Genomic DNA, 21,763 nt, shown 5'->3' with positions numbered 1-21,763 from the left:
GTACAGCGGTATTAGGGTGGTTAAAGAGAACATTCACCAATGGGCATTTGTAACAATGTGAATTTCCACTTATGAATTGTTTTAATACTAGATCCCTGCCTCCCCACGATTACTTGACTTTTGTTATTTACTTGTATTCTGTCCCTGTTAGAGTAGAAGTGTCCGGCTCTAAGGTCATCCTATGTCCTGCCTGAGCTTCGCTCCATAGTAGACTCCCATAAAAATTGTCATAGAACAAAGGAACTGTCAGAAAATCAAAGACCGCAGCCTGGATAGCATGTCGGTTATCAGTCCTGAGCTCAAGCAGGAGACGGATCAGCCTCCTTGGGGTCTTATACTGAACTGACATTTCTGCCCAAGTATGAAGAGAATGCAACTAGTTAACAGAACACACAAATGTTTTAGGCCCCTTTCACACTTGTGAGACTTGTCCTGCGACTTGGGACTGCAACGTCGCATGACAAGTCGTACCCCATGATTTCTAATGAGTACCATTCATATCTGTGCGACTTCAAAGTAGTCCCTGCAATACTTTGTTCCGTCTTTAATGCAACTTGAGGTCCATAGACCTTAAGATTACACAGAAATTGCTTCAAGTTATGTGAAAGTCACGTGACTTTCTGGTTGTGCAAGTGTGAATGGGGCCGTAAAGAGGCTGCCCTACCCGCATATTTTCAGCATTGTAAAGTGACGCCCACTGCTGGTGTGTTTATTGCAGTAACCCTGCCCCCTAATTAAGTGCTTTATCTCTGTGATGGGAGCCTGTGACACCTACTGCAAAGTTGTTTTTCTTGTCAAAGGACTTTACCCACCCCTCTCTAAGGTTGCTAGGTTCAGCCAATGAACTGTCACTAGTGCAGGTCCTTGCAGCATTGTTCATTAAGATGATATCTTTCAAATCAAAGAAGAAAACTTCTCCAAAAATATACACTACATATCATAAATAAGAATATATTTTTTTAATAAATGAATATCTTTATTATAACTTAACCTATAAAATTAATACAAAAATACAAGTCAGAGTCTCACAATTAGATATAGCAGAATTGACTTAATTAGTCCCACAGTAGGGTCTGTGTTTTTTCCTCCTCTTCTCGAATCACTCTTCGGTGCTCCTGGCCCCTCCCTCCTATTGAGTTCCCCCACAGTAAGCAGCTTGATTTGGGGGCACCCGAGCCCAGTCACCGCTCCCTGTGTCTATTCAGACACGGAGCCCCAACCAAGCCCCACCCCCTCTCTCTCCTGATTGGCTGCCTAACTTTGAATGGCAGCAGGAGCCAATCGCGCCACGCTGCTGTCTCAGCCAATGAGGAAATGAGTCCCGGGCAGCTGAGAAACTCCTGCAACATCGCTGGATAGAGATGGGCTCAGGTAAGTATTAGGGGGGCTAATGGGGGCTGCTGCACACAGAAGGCTTTATCTTAATACAAAGCCTTCTTCCTTTATAGTCCCTTTTAACTGCAATAAAATGTATTAATACTGTAATTTGAAGTAGTCCTAGATGATAAGTAGAGATGTTGCCCCTAATAACAATCTAATATGTGGTTGCTAACGGCAATAACTCCACTTTTTCAAGTCTCGGTTTTTATAGGGCAACAGTCAGGTTTACACAGTTATGACAGGTGTACACATTATGATTTAGCCTTTTCTGTTTCAGGTACATCGAGCTGGTGAATGCAGACAGTGGTTTTGAGCCACATGAAAGCTTTTTTACCTTGTTCTCAGAGCCACAGAGCACCAGACTCACCCGGCTACATTTGAGGGAGGACATTGTCCAGGATCAAGACCTAGAAGCCATCTGTAAACAAGTAAGCATGGAACAGGAGTCAATAGGATGTCAAATGCACCCGCAATCAATTCTAAATGATCTCAGATGTGCCTAAAATGGGTTTTGCTATCATTCATTGACTGACACAGCTCCTGATCTTCTTCAGGGGTGTGCGGTGCGAATTCAATCAGACAATGCCATGGCTGTGGCCTATGTCAATCACCAAGGGGGCACAAGGACTGTCCTGGTGGCTCAGGAAGTAGCCGGCATTCTAAGGTGGGCACAACGTTTCATTCCAGCCATCTCTGCTATACACATTTTGGGGGTGGAAAATTGGCAGGTGGACTACCTTAGTCGACAGGCGTTGGACCAGGGGGAATGGTCACTTCACCAGGAGGTGTTTCGTCAGTTGTGCCTCCGGTGGGGTATTCCCCAGGTGGACCTGTTGGCCTCTCATCGCAACAGGAAGGTGCAGAGGTTTGTGGCACAGTCTCGGGACCCCCTGGCAGATGCCACATACATGCTGGTGACCCCCTGGGGTCAGTATCGTCTGATTTAGGCCTTCCCCCTCTCAAGGTCCTGCCAAGACTTCTGCGCAAGATCGAGGCAGAAGGGATTCTGGTCATCTTAGTGGCTCCAGACTGGCCTCGCCGGTCTTGGTATGCCGATCTGGTACGGCTGGTCGCCGATGTTCCTTTGAGACTTCCTCTCAGGGAAGATCTGCTGTCCCAAGGGCCAATCTTCCATGCTGCTTTAAAGTCACTGGCTTTAAAGGCTTGGCTGTTGAAAGCCAGGTGTTGAAAGATAGAGGTTTGTCTGATTCAGTGATTCCTACGCTGTTAAAAGCTAGAAGATCTACCATCGTACATGGAAGTCGTACATTGCGTGGTGTGAGTCTCTTGGGGTTCATCCTCGCCGCTTTTTGGTGGCTCGGATCTTGACCTTCCTCCAACGGGGGGTTGAGTAGCGCCTGGCCTAGAGTACTATCAAGGGCCAGGTCTCAGCCTTGGTGGTCTTCTTTTCAACGACCATTGGCCACACTTTCCTTGGTGCATACTTTTATCCAGGGAGTTCGCAACTTGGCTCCTCCGGTGCGGTCTCCATTGCCGCCTTGGGACCTCAATTTGGTGCTTTTAGTCCTCCAGAAATCTCCTTTTGAAAATCTTAGGGAGGTTCCCTTGCCTACGTTATCCCAGAAAGTGGCTTTTTTTGTGGAAATCACTTCTGCGCAGGGTGTCAGAGCTGGCAGCGTTGTTTTGTCGTTCACCTAACTTGGTGGTTCACTGAGATACGGTGGTTCTTTGCCCTTGTCCGTCGTTCCTTCCAAAGGTTGTCTCTGATTTTCGTTTGAATGAAGACATTGCGTTGCCTTCTCTGTGTCCCAGGTCAAAACATCCTAAGGAAATTGCCTTGCATTCCTTGGAAGTGGTTGGGGCAAATAGGGTGTACCTGGCAGCTACGGAGTCTTTTAGGAAATTAGACTTACTATTTGTGCTCACAGACGGACCTTGGAAGGGGTTGTCCGCTTCTGCTGCGACCATTTCCAGATGGATCAGAGAGACGGTGTTTCAAGCCTATTCAATTAAGGGTCAGGTTTCTCCTTTCCCTGTTACAGCGCACTCTACTAGGGCGCTTAGTGCCTCCTGTGCCTTCCGTCATCAGGCATCAGTGATGCAGGTATGCAAGGTGGCTACCTGGTCGTCTGTGCATGCCTTTACAAATTTTTATAAAGTGGATATGTTGGCATCTGCGGATGCTTCCTTTGGCCACAAGGTTTTGCAGGTTGCTGTTTTGAGAACCTGGTCCTCTTTGAGGGTGTATTTTTTTTTCTTTTTCAGGTGAGCTTCAGTTGTTCTTGGTTGAGCTCCATGTTACCTGGTTGGTTATGGTTTAGCCTTGGGGAATTTTTTTTCTGCTGTTCCCACACCTTATGTTTAACATTGCTTTGGGACGTCCCAATGGTTAAGAAGATCAGGAGCTGTGTCCATCAATGAACGATAGAGAATATTGGTATAACATGTTAGGAAAGGTGAACTTCTCCTTCAATTCCTCTCCTTGGGATAACACAAGAGTTGTGCACAAGACACTGGACAGCTCTGAATGTCTGATATTATCAAAGGGTATTTGTTGCACTTCTTGAACAGATATAACAAAGCGCTTTCACTGATAAATATTTAACAGACCCAAAAGGAAAAGAATATAAGTATGGGTTTTAGGGTTTACATACAATTTAATTTTAGCTGATATGCAAAAAAACTGATTTGTTTAAACTGATTTGTTTAATTCCCCGGCTCTGCTTTTGGCTTGGCTTTTGCTTTTTTGATTTTGATTTTGATTGTAGAGCCTAAACATTTTTTACCCTAATACATTTCCTGCATTGGGTTTATCGTTCTCATTTACCAGCTAGTACAAAGTGTCAAGTCAGATCACCGAAGTACCTGTGGCTATGTGATACTCGTTCAAACAGATTTGTTTACAGCTTGTGTTATAGTAGAACGCTTGTCATCTGATCTACGACCGGTGTATTTGGTGTTGCTTGTTGTCGATGGTATCTTTGCATAATAATGCGGTGTGGTGTCCTATCTGTGAGAGCTGCAGCAGGGCATCTATTAACATACACCTGTAGCAGATTGACATCTACTTGGAGTACTTACCAGATGACCGATAATAAAGAGAGGCTTAGATTGTAATTAAATTAATTAAGACCAAGCGCATTAAATACCTGACAAAGACTAATGGTATGTTTTAAAAAGCTGAAACTGAAAAAGGGACACAATGTGTGTTGTATATGCATACAAAGTAATTTAATGAATGCATTTATCTGTAGTATGAACAAGTGTATTACCTTCAAAACTAATGATGTATTAAAATATCTGTTAGGCAGAGTGTGTCCATCTGTCGCATGTACAAGGTTTACATAGTTACATAGTTAGTCTGGCTGAAAAAAGACACAAGTCCATCTAGCTCAACCAATAGAGGGGAAAAAAATTATATAAACACACATATACATACAATCCTATATATATATATATATATATATATATATATATATATATATATATACACACACAATCCTATACCCACAGTTGATCCAGAGGAAGGCAAAAAAAAACAAAACAATAAAGCATGATCCATTTTGCTCCAGCAGGGGAAAAAATTCCTTCCTGATCCCCCCCAAGAGGCAATCGGATATTCCCTGGTTCAACTTTACCTATAAATATTGGTATCCAGTTATACTATGTGTATCTAGGAAAGAATCCAGGCTTTTCTTAAAACTACTGAGCTGGCCAAAAACCAGCTCTTGAGGGAGTCTATTCCACATTTTCACAGCTCTTACTGCGAAGAAGCCTTTATGTATTTGGAAATTAAATTTCTTTACCTCCAGACGTAAAGATTGCCCCCTTGTTCTCTGTGACAGATTGCACAGATTGGGGATCTCCTGTTTTTCTCGGCGGTTGCTGTTATATTAAGACCCACCTCCTGGACCGGCTTCTATGATAGACAGCACAGTGGTCCAATGCCGGGGCATGTGCTGTCTATCATAGGAGCCAGTCCAGGAGGCAGGACTTCATATAAAAGCGGCCGCCGAGTAAAACGGGAGTTCCCTGCTCTGTGTAATCTGGCGGCTCTAATCTTCATGCAATGGTGAAACTGCAGATGGGCACTGATCAGGCTGCTATGATGGGCAATGGTGAGGCTGCAGATGGGCTCTGATCAGGCTACATTGATGGGCAATGCTGAAGCTGAATTGATGGGCACTGACCCTTATTTTAAGGTGCTTATTATACGCCAATAAATATGGTATATTATATGCTGATTAAATACGGTATATTATATTTATACCATCCTATCTGTTATATCAGTGTTTCTCGACCTTTTTTCAGTCAAGGCACCCTTTAAAAACTGTGGACAATAGGGAGTCACCCTTTAAAATTATGGACAGTCTCCTGGCACCCTATTCTAAAATGTAAAAGCTATTAGTTTTACATAATGCAGCAACATTTATAAGTCGAAGTAGGACACCCAACATTAGAGGTGATTTTTTTTCTTCCAAAGCAAATATACTTTTGCAAACTTGTACTGACTACTATTCCAGTGTTTCTCTTCTCCCTCAGTTTTTCTCCATCACTCAACAAATGTGATCCTGATGGAGAGGGGCAAGGGAGGGTCAAACAAGGATGCTGTGCAGGTTACTGACATCCTCCTTTATCAACTGATGATGCCATTGGTCATTAGGACGCCAGCAGCTAGAAAATTGTAATGGTGCACAATGAAAACCTGTGACCTGGTTGAAAAAGGCTGTGTTATATAACTATGTGTCGCAGTGCCTGTGCTGTATAAAAACGATGCTGATTTTTCTACCTTATATCAGACTGCCTCCCTGCGCTCACATGAATCCTCGGCTCTCGCCCCTCACGCTATAGCTGTCAGCCTGGGAGAGGAAAGAGCCAAGGAGTCATGAGCGACGGGAGACTCTCTGAGATAAGGTAGAAATCAACATTTCTCTTTCGTTCATCGACTGACACAGCGCTCCATAAATCATACCTGGTGGGTTATATTGCCTGCTCCAGGAGTAGGACTAGGCAGAACAAAAAACACCTGGCTATGCCCATGGGCCATCCTCAGCTGGTATATAACCCCCCTCTCTGCTCTAGATAATCATATTTATTCTGTCTAGTCAGGAGTAAGGACCTAGGCTCCTGGCTGGGATCTCTGGTCCTAGAAGTTTTCTCCTCTCTCACATCTTTTGTTTTCTCTCGGGAGATCTACAATCAACTGCCGGCCTGGGCGAGGGCTGGATAATCTACATCCAGTGGTCCCCCCAGCCCAGCCAGCGAGTGCATGCAGACCGCAGCTACGTGCTAGGCCAGCCGCGACATAGCCTCATGAACAAAGGCTGGCCCGAAAGTTTAATGCTTGGGTCTGAATCGCAGCGGTCCCTGGGCCGACAGCTTCCCTACTTCTATACTTCGGTGGTGAGGAGTTCTGCCTGGGCCATTACCCGCACCATGGAAGCGTAAGTACAGTCACCCTCTCCCCTTTTGGTGTTTTTTTTTTTGGGGTGAACGCGGGTAACCTCTAGGGACGGTCGGACCTGCCTGCAGGTTCCCACCTCCCATCCTTAAATCCCTCACTGAGCTGGGTTTCCCCCCACTCCCATTCCCCCCTGTCTGGACCTAGAGTGTGGTTGGGGTCCCAGGGCAGAGAATGTAGCAGAGACCCCTGGGGTCTCCCCTGCTATCCCCTCTCTGTAAGGGTCCAGGGATAGTGTGTATTCTGCCGTGGTAGTCTGGAGGGGTCCCAGTGTAGGAGACCCCTAGGTGCATGCCCTGCTGTTGCAGTGTTGGTATGGTGCAGGGGGGTCCCAATGCAGTGACTGGTGCAGAGTGCACAGCAGAGTCTCCCCTTAACATGTGTCCTACCTTCAGGGGTGGTCCCCTTGCAGAGGGTGCAGCGTTGCAGAGGGTGCAGGAAAGATCCTGGCTGCATGCTTCAGTATTTGTAGCTGATGGTGGCCATTTTCCCTTAGTCTGGCTGGTCTCCAGTTGGAGGCCATGTTTGTGTAGCCGGATGATGTCACGGGGGTAATTTTCCCTTAGTCTGGGAGATGCTGGAAACAACTGAAGCCTCGTGGGGATGCCGAAGCTCCTCCTCTTCCTCCTTAGTTTCTTCTTCCTGTGCCCGGGACATATGAACAGGGATGATGCTGGATTTGAATTCTCGGAGCTCCTCAAGTCGATAGGGTGAGTCTTTGGGGGTCTCTGTTATTTCTTTCTCTGCTGATAGGTACCCTGAACCTTGAGGGGATCCATTCAGTGGTGCCAAAACATCGAATTTGTAATGCAAGGTCTTCCTTTCCTTATTGAGCCTTGGGGTCACATCTCCCTCACTGACCCCCTCATGGGGATGGCAGGTCCCTCGGAACCCCAGCTTCCCATGGTTGCACTGACGGCAGTCCTTCAGCCCTTAGTGTCCCAGGTGGAAATGGCGTATGGACAAAGGCCCAGGAGGAAGCGACTCCTGCCTTCCCCTGCTCAGTCTGTCTCATCTGATTCTGAGCCTGATGCTGTCAAGGGGGATTTATTATCACACCCCCTGATTTATCCGATAGTGAGGATGATTCCTCCATGGTTGCAGTATCGAATGAAAAAGCGCTGGTAGACGCACTTATCACTGCAGTGCATGAGACTTTAAAAATGTAGGATGCAGCTGTTGTAGCCACGGATGTGGCTGTGTCATTTGGTACGTCCTCCAAAGGTGTTTCCTTATGTGCCTTATTTTGACAAGTTTTCCTGTAAGGAATGGGAACAACCAAAATTACCCTTTGTGGTCCCCAATGTTTTTCTGCACGTTACCCTTTTGAGGAGGCACTTTGAAAAAATGGGCTAGTTCACTAGTGGTGGACCCTCCTGTTTCCAGCATGAATAAAGCAATCATGATCCCAGCAGAGGAATCCCCGTCCTTTAAGGACCCGGCTGACAAAAAAGCAGGATATGTGGCCTGCAGCATGTTTACTATGGCTGGTTTGGCATTGCGGCCAGTCTTTGCCTCAGCCCTGGTGTCTCAGACCCTAACTGAATTCGCCATGCTTTTGCGTCAGGTCCTTAGGGGTGAGCAGGTCCCCGCTGCTTATGATGATTTAGCGGACCAGTTGGTCCATGGGCTGCAGCTTATTTGTGATGCAGCTTTGGATACAGCTCCTGTGCTGTCCAAACTTTCTGTTTCAGCAGTGGTGATTAGGCACATGCTGTGGCTTTGGAATTGGTCAGCAGACTAAGAAAGCTCTCACTGATCTGTCCTTTCAAGGCAATCGCTTGTTCGGGGCTACCCTGGATGACATCATTAAGGGTATCACGGGGGGGAAGAATACCTTCCTGCCACAGTCAAGGAAAAGGAAGGAACCTCGCCGCAGATGGGGGCCCTCCTTCTTACCCCATAGGAAATTATTTTGTGCTTCTGGGAAGGAAAATAAGGGAAATAGATCTTTTAAATCTTCCCCGGGAGGTTCCAAGCAGCCTTGGTTGGCTAAGCCTAGAGCTAGCTTCCCCGGACCAGCAGACAAGACTCCTTCAGCATGAAGGGCTGCTCTCACCCATTATTGGGATGGGGGGACATCTTTTCTGGTTTCCGGCCCCGAGGACTTTGGTGAGCGTCCAAGGAGATCCGTAAAATGTTTCTTTTGGGGGTACCAGGTAAGAGGGACAAAGCTTGTCCTTTTCAGGTTTTTTTAGGTCCTAAATCTCCTTGTGCAGATTTAATTCCTGCAAAGGTTCAGGTGATGTCTGAACTGCCTAATGTCCCCCCTATCCCTGTCCAGGGAATTGATTTACTTAGGTCTGTTTCTTTTTCTGCCCAGGGTGGTCCTTCCTCTGCACAAACCTCAGGGACCACAGGCTGTGATTCACCGGCTGCTGTCACACAGGAAGTTCTCTCTCCCATTTTGCATACAGGTTCTGAGTTTGGTGGTATCCACCTTCAAGACAGTTCTGTCTTACATGCAGCTCCTTTAGCAGGTTTGGCTCCACAGAAGGATACCAAAGTTCGTGACGAGGTCACGGGGTCCTCTGATAGACGCTACAGGCGTCCAAGGGCCACAGTAAGGCCAGTAGCCTCCTCAGCTAAGGCTTCTTCCGCAGTTCCTGTGAGGAATCAAGAGCAAGGATCTTCCAATCATCCTGGTGGCTGTAAACGTCCCTTGGAGGCTTCCTCTCAGAGAAGACCAGTTGCCCCAAGGACTGATCTACCATCTTGCTTTACAGTTGCTGGTTTTAATGACTTCGCTATTGAAAGTCAGGTACTGAGGGATAGAGGTTTGTCTGGCTCAGTGATCTCTACTATGGTGAAGGCGAGGAAGTCGTTTTCCAGCAAGATATATCATTGTATGTGGAAAGTGTACATTTCTTTGTGCGAGTCGATTGGCGCTCATCCTCAATCCTTTTCTGTGGCTCGGATCTTAACGTGTCTTCAACAGGGCGTTGATCAGAAGTTGGCCTTGAGTACAATCAAGGGCCAGGTGTCTGCCCTGGCAATCTTCTTTCAGCGACCCCCTAGCCACGTGCTCTTTAGTCCGTACCTTCATTCAGGGGGTTCGACATGTGGCTCCACCTGTACAGTCTCTTTTGCCGCTATGAAATTTAAATTTAGTACTTTAGGTTCTCCAGAAACCTCCATTTGATAATATTCGGGAGATTACCTTGCCTACGTTATCCCAGAAGGTGGCATTCTTGGTGGCTATTACCTCTGCACAAAGGGTATTGGAATTGGCAGCATTATCCTGTCGCAGTCCCTAATTTAGTGGTCCATAGGGATAAAGTGGTTCTTCGTCCCTGTCCATCATTCCTGCCCAAAGTTGTCTCTGACTTCCATTTGAATGAGGACATTGTGTTGCTTTTCTTTTGTCCCAAGCCAGGTCATCCGAAGGAATTTGCCTTGCATACCTTGGATGTGGTTCGTGCGATTCGGGTGTATCTGGCAGCTACTTTCAAGTCAGGCCAGACTCGCTTTTTGTGGTTACGGACGCACCAAAAAAACGACTGGCGCTTCTTCGGCTACCATCTCCAGATGGATCCGACGTAGATTCAGGCCTATTCCATTAAAGCTTAAGTTCCACTTTTCCCTGTCATGGTGCATTCTACTCGGGCGCTGATTGCTTCTTGGGCCTTCCATCATCAGGCTTCAATATTGCAAGAATTTAAAAAGACTTTCAGATGGGCATCTTACTGAACACAGAATACAGGGTGTGAGGGATTAGCTCGGTGGCGGGTGTGGATGACCCCTTGGGGGGTGCGTTTTCCCAGAGAGGTAGCCGACAAGTGCTTGCAAACAAACAGTGTGGTTTATTAAATGGTGTTTTCTTCACCAGGCTGTATGCAGCAAAACATCCAAAATAAAATAAAATAAAACAGAAAATAAATCCTTGCCTCTGTGGGCGGCTACCTTCTCACAACTGGAACCTGCCTAAGTGTCTGTCTCCAACCTACCGTCGGGCAGACTTCCTTGTCCTACAGCGGACACTCAATAGTCCTTTTATAATAGCTTCACAGGGCAACACAGTCCTTTGTTTCTTTCACATCAACAGTTCGTCTTCTCACCTTTGAGACGTATTCACCCTTGGTTACCGTCCCGGGCACACATCACTCCGGGGGGTCTTCTCCCAGGCCCACACATCCTGTCGGGAGGCACACGCTGACTGTCCTCCTGCTCCCAGCCCACATGGCTTCAGGACACAGCTTCTGGAGGCAGCAAACAATAGGACTTTCTCTGAACAAATTATAGAGCCTTAACTCCCTCATTCTGAACAGGTGAAGGCCTTTCAACTTCCTGCTGGCTAGCTCTGTAGCCAACACCCTAAATTAATTAATGGACTTTCTAAATCAGGTGGAAATGTATCTCCTTCCTGTGACTACATTCCCAGATTTAGCTGACTTCCTGTCACATACCCCCCCCTCTTGTTTCAACCCTAGGGTTGGGACACATATTTCCAGGCACGCATGTGTCAGGCACTGCTGACTCACTGATAAGCCTCCTATTATCCTCAAGCTTCCGGATGAAACTGTTTTGTCATCTTCATTGACGGATTTCTCATAAATGCCACACCGTTTGTCTCTCATCTCATATACACATTCTTCAACTGCATTTTTGGCATCATTTTGCTCCTTCTCGTTTCTGTCATCTTCATTGACAGCTTTCTCATAAATGTCAGACAGCTTGTCCCTCATAACCGTCTGTCCAATCCACCATGGAGGACCGTGATCCATAGGCAACTCAATTGGGCTAGTCTTAATGTCTTCAACATTCTTAAGACGCCTCTCTCTGCAATCCATAAATGTTTTCCACAAAACTTTGAGAACCTTTGCTTCACTAAGCTTTGTTCCAAGTAGGGACTCTTGACATCCCTCTGTGACTTGAGTTGCCTCTCCATACAGCTGTACACAATCATTGACTTTTTGTTGTAAAAGGGAATGATCTTCCTTCTTGAGCTTTGCTTGCTCTAAGATGCTGTGCAGAGGATTTTCCAATTGAGACAACAGGCTGTCACACATTTCTTCAAAGTGACCCCTGTTCCTTTTCCCAGAGATATCAATATCATTCACCAAACATTTCATATTCATAGGCAGATCTGAAGCATTTGCACTCATCAACTTCTTAAACTTTTCGCCCTCCTGAGCGAGTCGCAGTAAAGGCCTACTATTTGATTTGATATTCAGTTTATATTTCTTGCCAAACTCTTCACAGAAGAAGCCAACCAGAACATCATCAACTTTCCTTCCACCAACATAGGGGTCAAAGGCAACAACACAGTTGAACCCAGCGATCTGGGTGGTATCCATTATAGACCTCCTCTCTGCGTCAGTGAAGAAGCATGGAACTGCAACACATTCTTTTACAGGTTTCTTCAATGCACTTTCTGCTGAACTATTTGACCGCTCAAGGTCACCTAGTTCTTTTTCTCTATCTGAATTCCACATGGAATGCATCTCAAGATCACGATCAAACTTCTGCCACCCGTCTTTCACCAGTTCCATTTTGGAAACACTCCCTGAAAGGCACTTATTCATTTGCTTCACGTTTTCACCAACAGCCTTAGTTTTCTCCACTAGGTTTTCAGCCTGAACTGAGAAATCACCACATTTCTTACTCAGCTCCTTTGTTTGCTGAAGTTCTAATGATACATTTTCCAATGCTTGAAGTTTTTGAAGGAACGGTTTATTCCAAAGGGGTGATTCAAGCCACATGTCGTCACATTTCTGAGGCTCACTCAGGACAGACCCCAAAACACTGATCCTTTTAAAAACTGCATCAGGCACACTATCCCCTCTTTGGGACAGATCCTCTGTTGCCTGGAATTCCTCTTCCAGTTCCTGCAACGGAATCTTCATCTCCTCTACTTGCTGTTCTAAGGCTCGCTTAGACTTTTCTAGCTCCTGAACGCTTTTCACAACATCATCCTTGGAGCTGACCAAATCTTCCATTTCTGTACGCAGCTGTTTGTTAACACTTTCTAGTTCAGCCTTACACTCTAGAGCTTCCTCCAAAGAGCGAGCCAAGAACAGGGCTTTGCTCTCGTTATCACGCACCTCCGTTTCTGCACGGGCGCGTTCTTCTGCATATTTTGCAGACACAGTCTTCTCTTCACCAAGCATCTGATCAAACTTCTTTTTCACCTCTTCAACACACTGTAATGAACCAACGCTTTCTTCCATGCGTTTTTTCATATCCGCTATCTGAGCTTGCAATGTTGCGACTTGCTCTGATAGGTTTTTCTTTGCTTCCGCCTCCTCTTTTAATTGTTCCAGGAAGCCATTTTTCTCATCTTCCATTTGTTTGAGCTTTGTGCTAAAACTCAGCCTTTGACACCTCTCTTCCTGTAAGAGTTCCTGCGTGTCTTGCAGCTGCGATTCCAAGATAGAAAAAGCTTCCGCAATTTCTCTAGATTTGCTGTCTGCTTGAGAAAGCCGATTTGTGACACTGTCCAACTCAACCTGCAATCGGTTTGCCTTCTCTGACAGCTTAGCACACAATCGGTCACCTTCTGACACCTTGACTTGCGATTCCAGAAGCTGTGCCTCTACTTTTTCCCTCTTATGTTCACAATCTCCTTTTCCCTGCATAAGAGCCTTCACCTCATTGGCTAGTTTCTGGGAATGAGACTGTAATTCTGCCACACAGGCTTCTTTCTCCTTTAACTGCTGCTGGAAACGTTGGGCTTCACCTTTCCAACTTTCACAGTCTGCACGTAATTCATCTACCACATTGCTCCAAGTGGTGAGCTCATACACAGTACTCAGTAATTTAGCCTCTCTTTCACTTTTCTCGTTGTCGCTGAGAGACAATGTCGTTTTCAGAGCGACATTCTGTTCCTGCGACTCCTGCAGGTCTATTTTTGTAGCTTCCAAACACTGAAGACTTTTTTCCAGCTGATTACGCAACTCCAACATTTCACACATGCTTTGCTTCTGCAAAGTCTGAATTTCAATTTCCTTTTCCATGAGGATGGTATCTTTCTCCTTTATAGTGTCTTGACGTTTTTGCAACTCGACCAAAAGAAGAGCAGTGGATTCTTCCCACTGTAACACATGAGACTTGAGTAGTTCATTCGTTTCCTGCAAGTTTCTATGCTCCATCTTAAGCAATTCCAAGGCTTGTTCCTTTTCTTCCATTTTCCGTTGCAAGGCATCCAACTCAGCCCTGCACACATACTCGGTTTCCTCCAAACCGATGGCCTCCATTGGCTGCTGGCGTCTCTGTTTCCAGCCTGCCATGCTCTCTTGATGAGCCTTTTGTTGAGCTGCAAAGCTCTGCTGAAAATCCGCATTTGCCTGCTGTTGAGCTGCATTTGCTTGCTGTTGAGCTGCATTTGATATAATCAGATGTTTCAACATCTCCTCCATTTTGAGTTTACTTTTCATCTGAGCACACTGCGTCTCCATAGCAGTTTCATCAGTGTTGCTAGGGACAACAACCTTCCTCTTTAGTAGACTCTCTTTAGGCATGGATGGGGCTGGTTCAGACGGCAACATCCCCTCCATCCATAGAATCCGGTCTCTCATTTCATCTATCTTTGCATTCTTCAGGCGTTTTGAACGCCCCATCTTCAAAAACTCCACAAACAAATTTTTCACAGTCCAGCAAAAATTTTTCAGACCACTGTCTCTTTAACACATGTAGTTTTTCTCTCTCTCTTGCAAGATCTCTTTTCCTGCACACACAGTTTGTGCAGTCACTTGCACCAGACACAACAAAGTTCATCAAATAATTTTGAGACCGCTGTCTCTTTAAAACACTTTTTTTTTTTTTTCTGTCAGGATCTTCTCTCCTGCACACATAGATTGTGCAATCTCATGCACCAGATAAAGTTCATCAAACATTTGCACTTCCTTGCAGGGATCTCTGCTTATGCCCACTGCATACCTCCACCATATGTGAGGGATTAGCTCGGTGGCGGGTGTGGATGACCCCTTGGGGGGTGCGTTTTCCCAGAGAGGTAGCCGACAAGTGCTTGCAAACAAACAGTGTGGTTTATTAAATGGTGTTTTCTTCACCAGGCTGTATGCAGCAAAACATCCAAAATAAAATAAAACAGAAAATAAATCCTTGCCTCTGTGGGCGGCTACCTTCTCACAACTGGAACCTGCCTAAGTGTCTGTCTCCAACCTACCGTCGGGCAGACTTCCTTGTCCTACAGCGGACACTCAATAGTCCTTTTATAATAGCTTCACAGGGCAACACAGTCCTTTGTTTCTTTCACATCAACAGTTCGTCTTCTCACCTTTGAGACGTATTCACCCTTGGTTACCGTCCCGGGCACACATCACTCCGGGGGGTCTTCTCCCAGGCCCACACATCCTGTCGGGAGGCACACGCTGACTGTCCTCCTGCTCCCAGCCCACATGGCTTCAGGACACAGCTTCTGGAGGCAGCAAACAATAGGACTTTCTCTGAACAAATTATAGAGCCTTAACTCCCTCATTCTGAACAGGTGAAGGCCTTTCAACTTCCTGCTGGCTAGCTCTGTAGCCAACACCCTAAATTAATTAATGGACTTTCTAAATCAGGTGGAAATGTATCTCCTTCCTGTGACTACATTCCCAGATTTAGCTGACTTCCTGTCACAAGGGATATGGGAAGTGATAGAGCTATACATACACACACCCTCACAGGTTGAACTAGATGGACTGGAGTTTTTATTCAACCTTACCAACTATGAAACTATTGATAACTCAGTTGAATGTAATTTCAGACATGTATAACATAATAGCAATGAATGATGTGTCTAATTGTAACGGTGGTGTTCTCTTCCCTAGGACCTTGTTGAACTGTATCTTACGAACTGTGAGAGGCTAACAGCTAAGAGCCTGCAGACCCTATCCCACTTTAAATCCACTCTGGTGTCCCTCAGCCTTTTTGGCTGCAGCAACATCTTCTTCGAAGAGGAGAACCTGGGCCGATACAACGATACCGACTGCCTGGTGAACCCCAGTCGTCAGATCCTGTCCCGGGACTTTAGTTTTCAGGGATTCCAGCATCTCCGCTTTCTCAATCTCGGTTGTATCACCAAAGGCGTAGATGTGGAAATGATGGTGCGTCCACTGCTAGGTTTAAAGGCTTTGAATCTGTCTGGAATTCAGATGAATGACATCAGCTTTCTGACTCAATGGAAGGACACAATGGTTTCTCTTGTCTTGTACAACATGGACCTCTCTGAGGAGCACATACGAGTCATTGTCCAATTGCATAAACTCCGGTAAGCCTCTTCTAAAGCCTAAACCTTTGAGTTGAGTCCTTGTTGGTTGTTAATTTCTGTCTGTGTCCCTGCAGAGATTGACCTCTCTTGGTCTCTGGAACAGAAAGTAAGGGGAAATCTCTCCTAGGGGGCACAAAGGAAAAGCTGACAGGGGTTTTTACCAATTCTAACGCTATTTGGACCATTTGGCATTTACTGCGGCTGACAGACCGATGTTCTCTATGGTCCAAATCCTTTTGTGTAATTCTGTTACCTATGCAGATTTTTTAAATTTATATTCGGATTGTGAATCACTTTATTTGCCCCCAGTATCGGTAAATCACAGTGCCATAGTTGGTACTTTTGTTGTGGGCCTGTCACAGCTGCAGCCACTCATATTAACTCCTGCAGCAACAGAAGATTACAGCTGCGGGGGTATCTGATGGTAAAGGGATGAAGAATGCAACCTAAAATGGCAGCCTCCAGCACAGAGAACATGCTAGTCATTGCTGGTACTGTCCCTGGTGCTGTTGTGTTTTTTTTTTTCTTTCTAATTCTTTTTATTTAAATTTTCACAATAAAGTTACAAACATAGAAACAGATTCAACATTCAAGTGATTGTAAAGTGTCTTTTTTAAACATACATGTTCTACTTGCCTCCTCTTTGTAAGAGTTTTGCATAGGGCAACCCGGATCCTCCTCTTCTCGGGTCCCTCTTTGGCTCTCCTGGCCCCTTGCTGCTATTGAGTGCCCCCACAGCAAGCAGCTTGCTATGGGGGCTCCCGAGCCGAGCTGCAGCTCCATGTGTCCATTCAGACATGGAGCTGCGGTTCGGCCCTGCCCCCTCTCTCATAGAATGCATTAAGATAAAAAACCTTCTACCTTTACAACTCCTTTCAGCACTATAACTCATCAGCACCGGTGAACAACGCAGCTCCCAAACCAATAATAGTTAGTTTTCTTGTAAAAAGGTACATGAAAAGAAATAAAGTAGGATTTACAGGGGCAATACCACATCACCCCAGAAATACCAACAGTAACTGAGTCAGGTGCCTATCAAGGTTTACATATATTCAGCATCTTGCTCACAATACAAACCTTTAACTATGGAACAATTAAATTGACGCTGTAGAATTATCATCTATCCAACCGCCCCACACCCTTTTAAATTTATCAGGTACCCCTCTATTAAGATACGTAGCTTCGTATTGTGGTAAAGTATTATTTATCAACACCTTCTAGGCCATGATGGTGGGGCCACTGGTTTCTTCCACGACAACATTTTTATTTTACGTGCATAATACAGGAGCAGTGGAAGTTGCGTACAGGTCACTTTTTTGGGTGCTAATGGGTCTACCAGGCCCAGCAGACAGACTGCTATGGAAGGTTTTATGGTAATTGTTGTGACCGACTTAACACAGTCTATAACCTCTTCCCAAAACTGCTGGACGGGTGCGCAATGCCATAAAATGTGCAGAAAACTGCCCCAGGGGCAGCACTCCTTGAACGGTTCGAGGAATGGGCTGGAAAAATTCTTGCAAGTTTAGCTGGAGTATAATATCGTCTATGGAGAAATTTGAACTGTATCAAGGGATCCCATGCAGACACCAGCCTAGTAAAGGTAGAGTTCCATACATCATCCTAATCATCACTATCAAGCTGCGGGAAGTCCAATAACCATGCAGCGTGACAGGAGGCTAGAACTTTGGTAGCATCGAAGAATTATTGTTAATAAATAACAGACAGGGCTTTAGGGAGGTCTTTGTCTCTGAGCAAGGATTCCAGATCACTTTCCCACACATCTAGATTAAGGAAGAAACGCTCCCCACAGGGTGGGACTATAACGACCTACAGGTACAAGTCAAATAGATGTAAGGTGAAGTATTAAAAATTCTGGATGGGAAGACCCAAATTTGGCAGAAAAGGCATGCCAAAACTGGAGGAAGCAAAATCGGTGCGGGTTAGGGAGCTGGTATTTGCGTTTTAAGCTCCTCAAACGTCAACAGTAACCCATTTCTAACCACTGAGCCCACTGTCTTTATCTCATATCTTGTCCAAGTGATTGGGTCAGGCTAGGAGAAAAACGGAGACAGCCGGGGATTACAACACATGGGTGTATACGGAGACACCATGGTAGTTTAGCCCCCCCTGGTCAAATCCCTTGCTCTGATGACCGATCACATTGATCCCGTGAGATGATGCCCCCCTACCATGGAATTTTTTTTTTTTTTTTACTAAACTTTACCTCTAATTTAGGTACTCTCACATTTTGCATGGTTTTTCTACCACTACACTATTGTTAAAGCCAGCTACCTGTATTTTTCCCACTACCTGATAAACCTGTGGTGCCTGAATTTATGTTTTCTTCTGCCTATTCCTCTTCCTACAAAGCATGCCTGTCTATTAGGTTGCCCATAGATGGTTCAGGTCCCTGCTGAACTGTCCGAGAGTCCATCCATCAATCGACTTGGGTACAACCAGCATGCGATTATTGCCAGTGGCCATAGCCGCTAGCAAAATGAATTGGGTTCTCCCAGCAGGTACAGCTCCCCACGTCCCCACAATAGCTCTATGGGAGGGATTCCCCCAACACTGACTGTGCTGATGGGGGAATCGATCGATTTTATTTCCTGCAACCTGTTGTTACAGGAAAGAAAATCACATAATCTATGGCCTGCCTAAGTCAGACAGTGACAGTGCTTGGACTTAAGAGTTGAAAACTCCATTGCCAGCTTGGCATTAGCCACAGCCCAGTTGTAGTGTCAGCCATTATATTGCAAGGGATTCCCCAGAATCTCTTATCTCCACTGTACTTCTCTTGGTGTAGCCATGTATTGTTTAGCTACGGAAAGAGATTAGAAGTTAAAATTTACAAATGTGAGTCTTCACAGTGGCGCTGTTGATACCCATATAACACCCTACCCAGAATCACCTTTATAGTTGAGGTCACATTTGTGTTTCTTTAATTGATGTTAACAAAGCAAATCCTTAATTTCTGTATATGATTATTTTTATTTCAGGCACCTGGATATTTCCCGTGATCGACTATCCAGCTATTACAAGTTCAAACTCACTCGCAAGGTGCTAAGCCTATTTGTGCAGAATCTTGAAGAGCTTGTATCCTTGGACATCTCTGGTCACATGATGTTGGAGAACTGTGCTGTTTCCAAGATGGATGATGAGTTGGGCCCTGCAAGGTATGTGCAGCATAGAGAATAGGACTGTCTTGGAAATATTCCTGCTAATAAAAGTAGATTTGTAGTGAAATGGAAAGATCCCAAGAGCTTTTGCTCCATCGTGTAGTTAAGCAAAGTTTTAGCAGAGCACTTTTTATACATTGGGTGAATGGAGATATAGCAGTTTAAACAAGGTTAAAGGATAAGTTCACCTTTTGTAATATTTTACACCCATATTTAGGGAGTAACCTGTTACAAATGCACCGCTCCCGGTGTTCCCTTTTGATCCCCCCCCCCCCCCGGCTGTCACCATATAAACAAAACGCGACAGTGCAGGAAACCGGCTGCATCATCCCTTTATAGCACGGATATGCAAACTGTGGCCCTCCAGCTGTTGCAGAACTACATATCCCATGAGGCATAGCAAGACTCTGACAGCCACAAGCATGACACCCAGGGGCAGAGGCATGATGGGACTTGTAGTTTTGCAACAGCTGGAGGGCCACATTTTGCATATCCGTGCTTTATAGTATCATATGAATGGGTAAACTGCAAGTTCCCACAGCCTTTGTGACTGTCGGCTTGTAGTTCTCTGTGAACTACCACAGGGCTGTTGAACGCTCTGGTAGTTCATTGATTCTTCCGGTCAGTGTGAAACTTCCTGAATGTACGATGTATGGACAGACTGCTCACACTGACAGTCTGCAGGAGACCTGTATGGCACCAGCGATCTGCTGATCGATGGTGCAAGACTTTCCAGGCTCCCTTTGCAAATTTATTAAAAATAAAAAAATCACGTGTACAGAAGTATTCACAGCCTTTGCCATGACACTCAAAGTTGAGCTCAGGTGCATCCTGTTTCCACTGATCATCCTTGAGATGTTTCTACCACTTGATTGGAGTCCACCTGTTGTAAATTCATTTGATTGGACATGATATAAGGTCCCACAGTTAACAGTGCATGTCAGTGCACAAACCAAGCTATGATGTCCAAGGAATCGTCTGTAGACCTCCGAGACAGGATTGTATCGAGGAACAGATCTGGGGAAGGGTACAGAAAAGTTTCTGCAGCATTGAAGGTCCCAATGAGCACAGTGGCTTCCATCATCCGTAAATGGAAGAAGTTTGAGACTCTTCCTAAGCAGGCCACCTAGCCAAGCTGAGCGATCGGGGGAGAAGGGCCTTAGTCAGGGAGGTGACCAAGAACCCGATGGTCACTCTGACAGAGCTCCAGCATTTCTCTGTGGAGAGAGGAGAACATTCCAGAAGAACAACCATCTCTGCAGCACTCCACCAATCAGGCCTGTATGGTAGAGTGGTCAGAGGGAACCCACTCCTCAGTACAAAGGCACATGACAGCCTGCCTGGAGTTTGCCAAAAGGCTCCTGAAGGACTCTCAGACCATGAGAAACAAAATTCCCTGGTCTGATGAAACAAAGATTGAACTCTTTGGCCTGAATAGCAAGCGTCTGGTCTGGAGGAAACCAGGGCCAATACTGTCCCTACAGTGAAGCATGGTGGTGGCGGCATCATGCTGTGGGGATGTTTTTCAGCGGCAGGAACTGGTAGACTAGTCAGGATCAAGGGAAAGGTGAATGCAGCAATGTACAGAGACATCCTTGATAAATCTGTTCCAGAGCACTTTGGACCTCAGACTGGGGCAAAGGTTCATCTTCCAACAGGACAACGACCCTAAGCACACAGCCAAGAAAACAAAGCAGTGGCTATAGGACATCTCTGTAAATGTCCTTGAGTGGCCCAGCCAGAGCCCAGAACTTGAACCTGACTGAAAATTTCTTGAGAGATCTGAAAATGGCTGCGAACCGTCGCTCCCCATCCAACGTGATGGAACTTGAGTGGCCCAGCCAGACCCCAGAACTTGAACCCGATTGAACATCTCTGGAGAGATCTGAAAATGGCTGTGCACCGACGCTCCCCATCCAACCTGATGGAGCTTTAGAGGTCCTGCAAAGGAGAATGAGAGAAACTGCCCAAAAATAGATGTGCCATGCTTGTAGCCAGTGGTGTATTTAGGTTTGGTGCTGCCCTAGGCCTGACTAAACTTGTGCAGCCCCTAATTTAAATATGGCCCACCTCTTCCTGTAAATGCCACACCCCTTCCTGTTTATGACCCGCCCTGACATCTGTAAACCACAGACCACAACCAGTCTATCAGTGACCATCAGTCCAGCCTCATCAGTTCCCATAAGTTCAGACTCATCAGTGCAGCATATCAGTGCAGCCTCATCAGTGGCCACAAGTGCAGCCTGATCAGTGGCCACCAGTGCAGCCTATCAGTGCATCATATCAGTGCAGCTTATCAGTGCCCATCAGTGCAGCCTCATCAGTGGCCATCAGTGAAGCCTATTAGTGCCCATCAGTACTGGCAGGTAGCAGTGTGACCGCTTTATGGGGGTGCCAGACCGATTTTCCCCATAGGACTGGCACTATACTAAAAGTGTAGCGCAAGCCAGTGGGGACCCTTTTCATGCGAGAGCCAGGAGGAGGCTGTTTTCTTTCCATGTGGGGTGCAGCTTTTTTGCTGCCCCCCTGCAAAGTGCTGCCCTAGGCCTGGGCCTTGTTGGCCTAGGCCAA

At 45.9% G+C, this 21,763-nt stretch overlaps 1 protein-coding gene across 1 annotated transcript in view; it reads left to right on the top strand.

Moving 5' to 3' along the window:
• The window catches only part of ZER1 (zyg-11 related cell cycle regulator), a 110,453-nt gene that overhangs the window by 38,556 nt on the left and 50,134 nt on the right, over positions 1–21,763 (top strand). Inside the window, exons 3-5 of the mRNA XM_082263928.1 lie at positions 1,658–1,808; positions 15,574–16,013; positions 19,013–19,189. Of these exons, the coding sequence (XP_082120054.1) occupies positions 1,658–1,808; positions 15,574–16,013; positions 19,013–19,189 (768 nt within the window). The remainder of the gene's footprint in view (positions 1–1,657; positions 1,809–15,573; positions 16,014–19,012; positions 19,190–21,763) is intronic.

This window comes from Pelophylax lessonae (assembly GCF_965119305.1).
Source record: "Pelophylax lessonae genome assembly, chromosome: 7".
In the NCBI taxonomy this organism is placed as follows: domain Eukaryota; kingdom Metazoa; phylum Chordata; class Amphibia; order Anura; family Ranidae; genus Pelophylax; species Pelophylax lessonae.
Note: the sequence above shows the minus strand (reverse complement) of the source record. Positions and strands in the feature narration are given on the sequence as shown.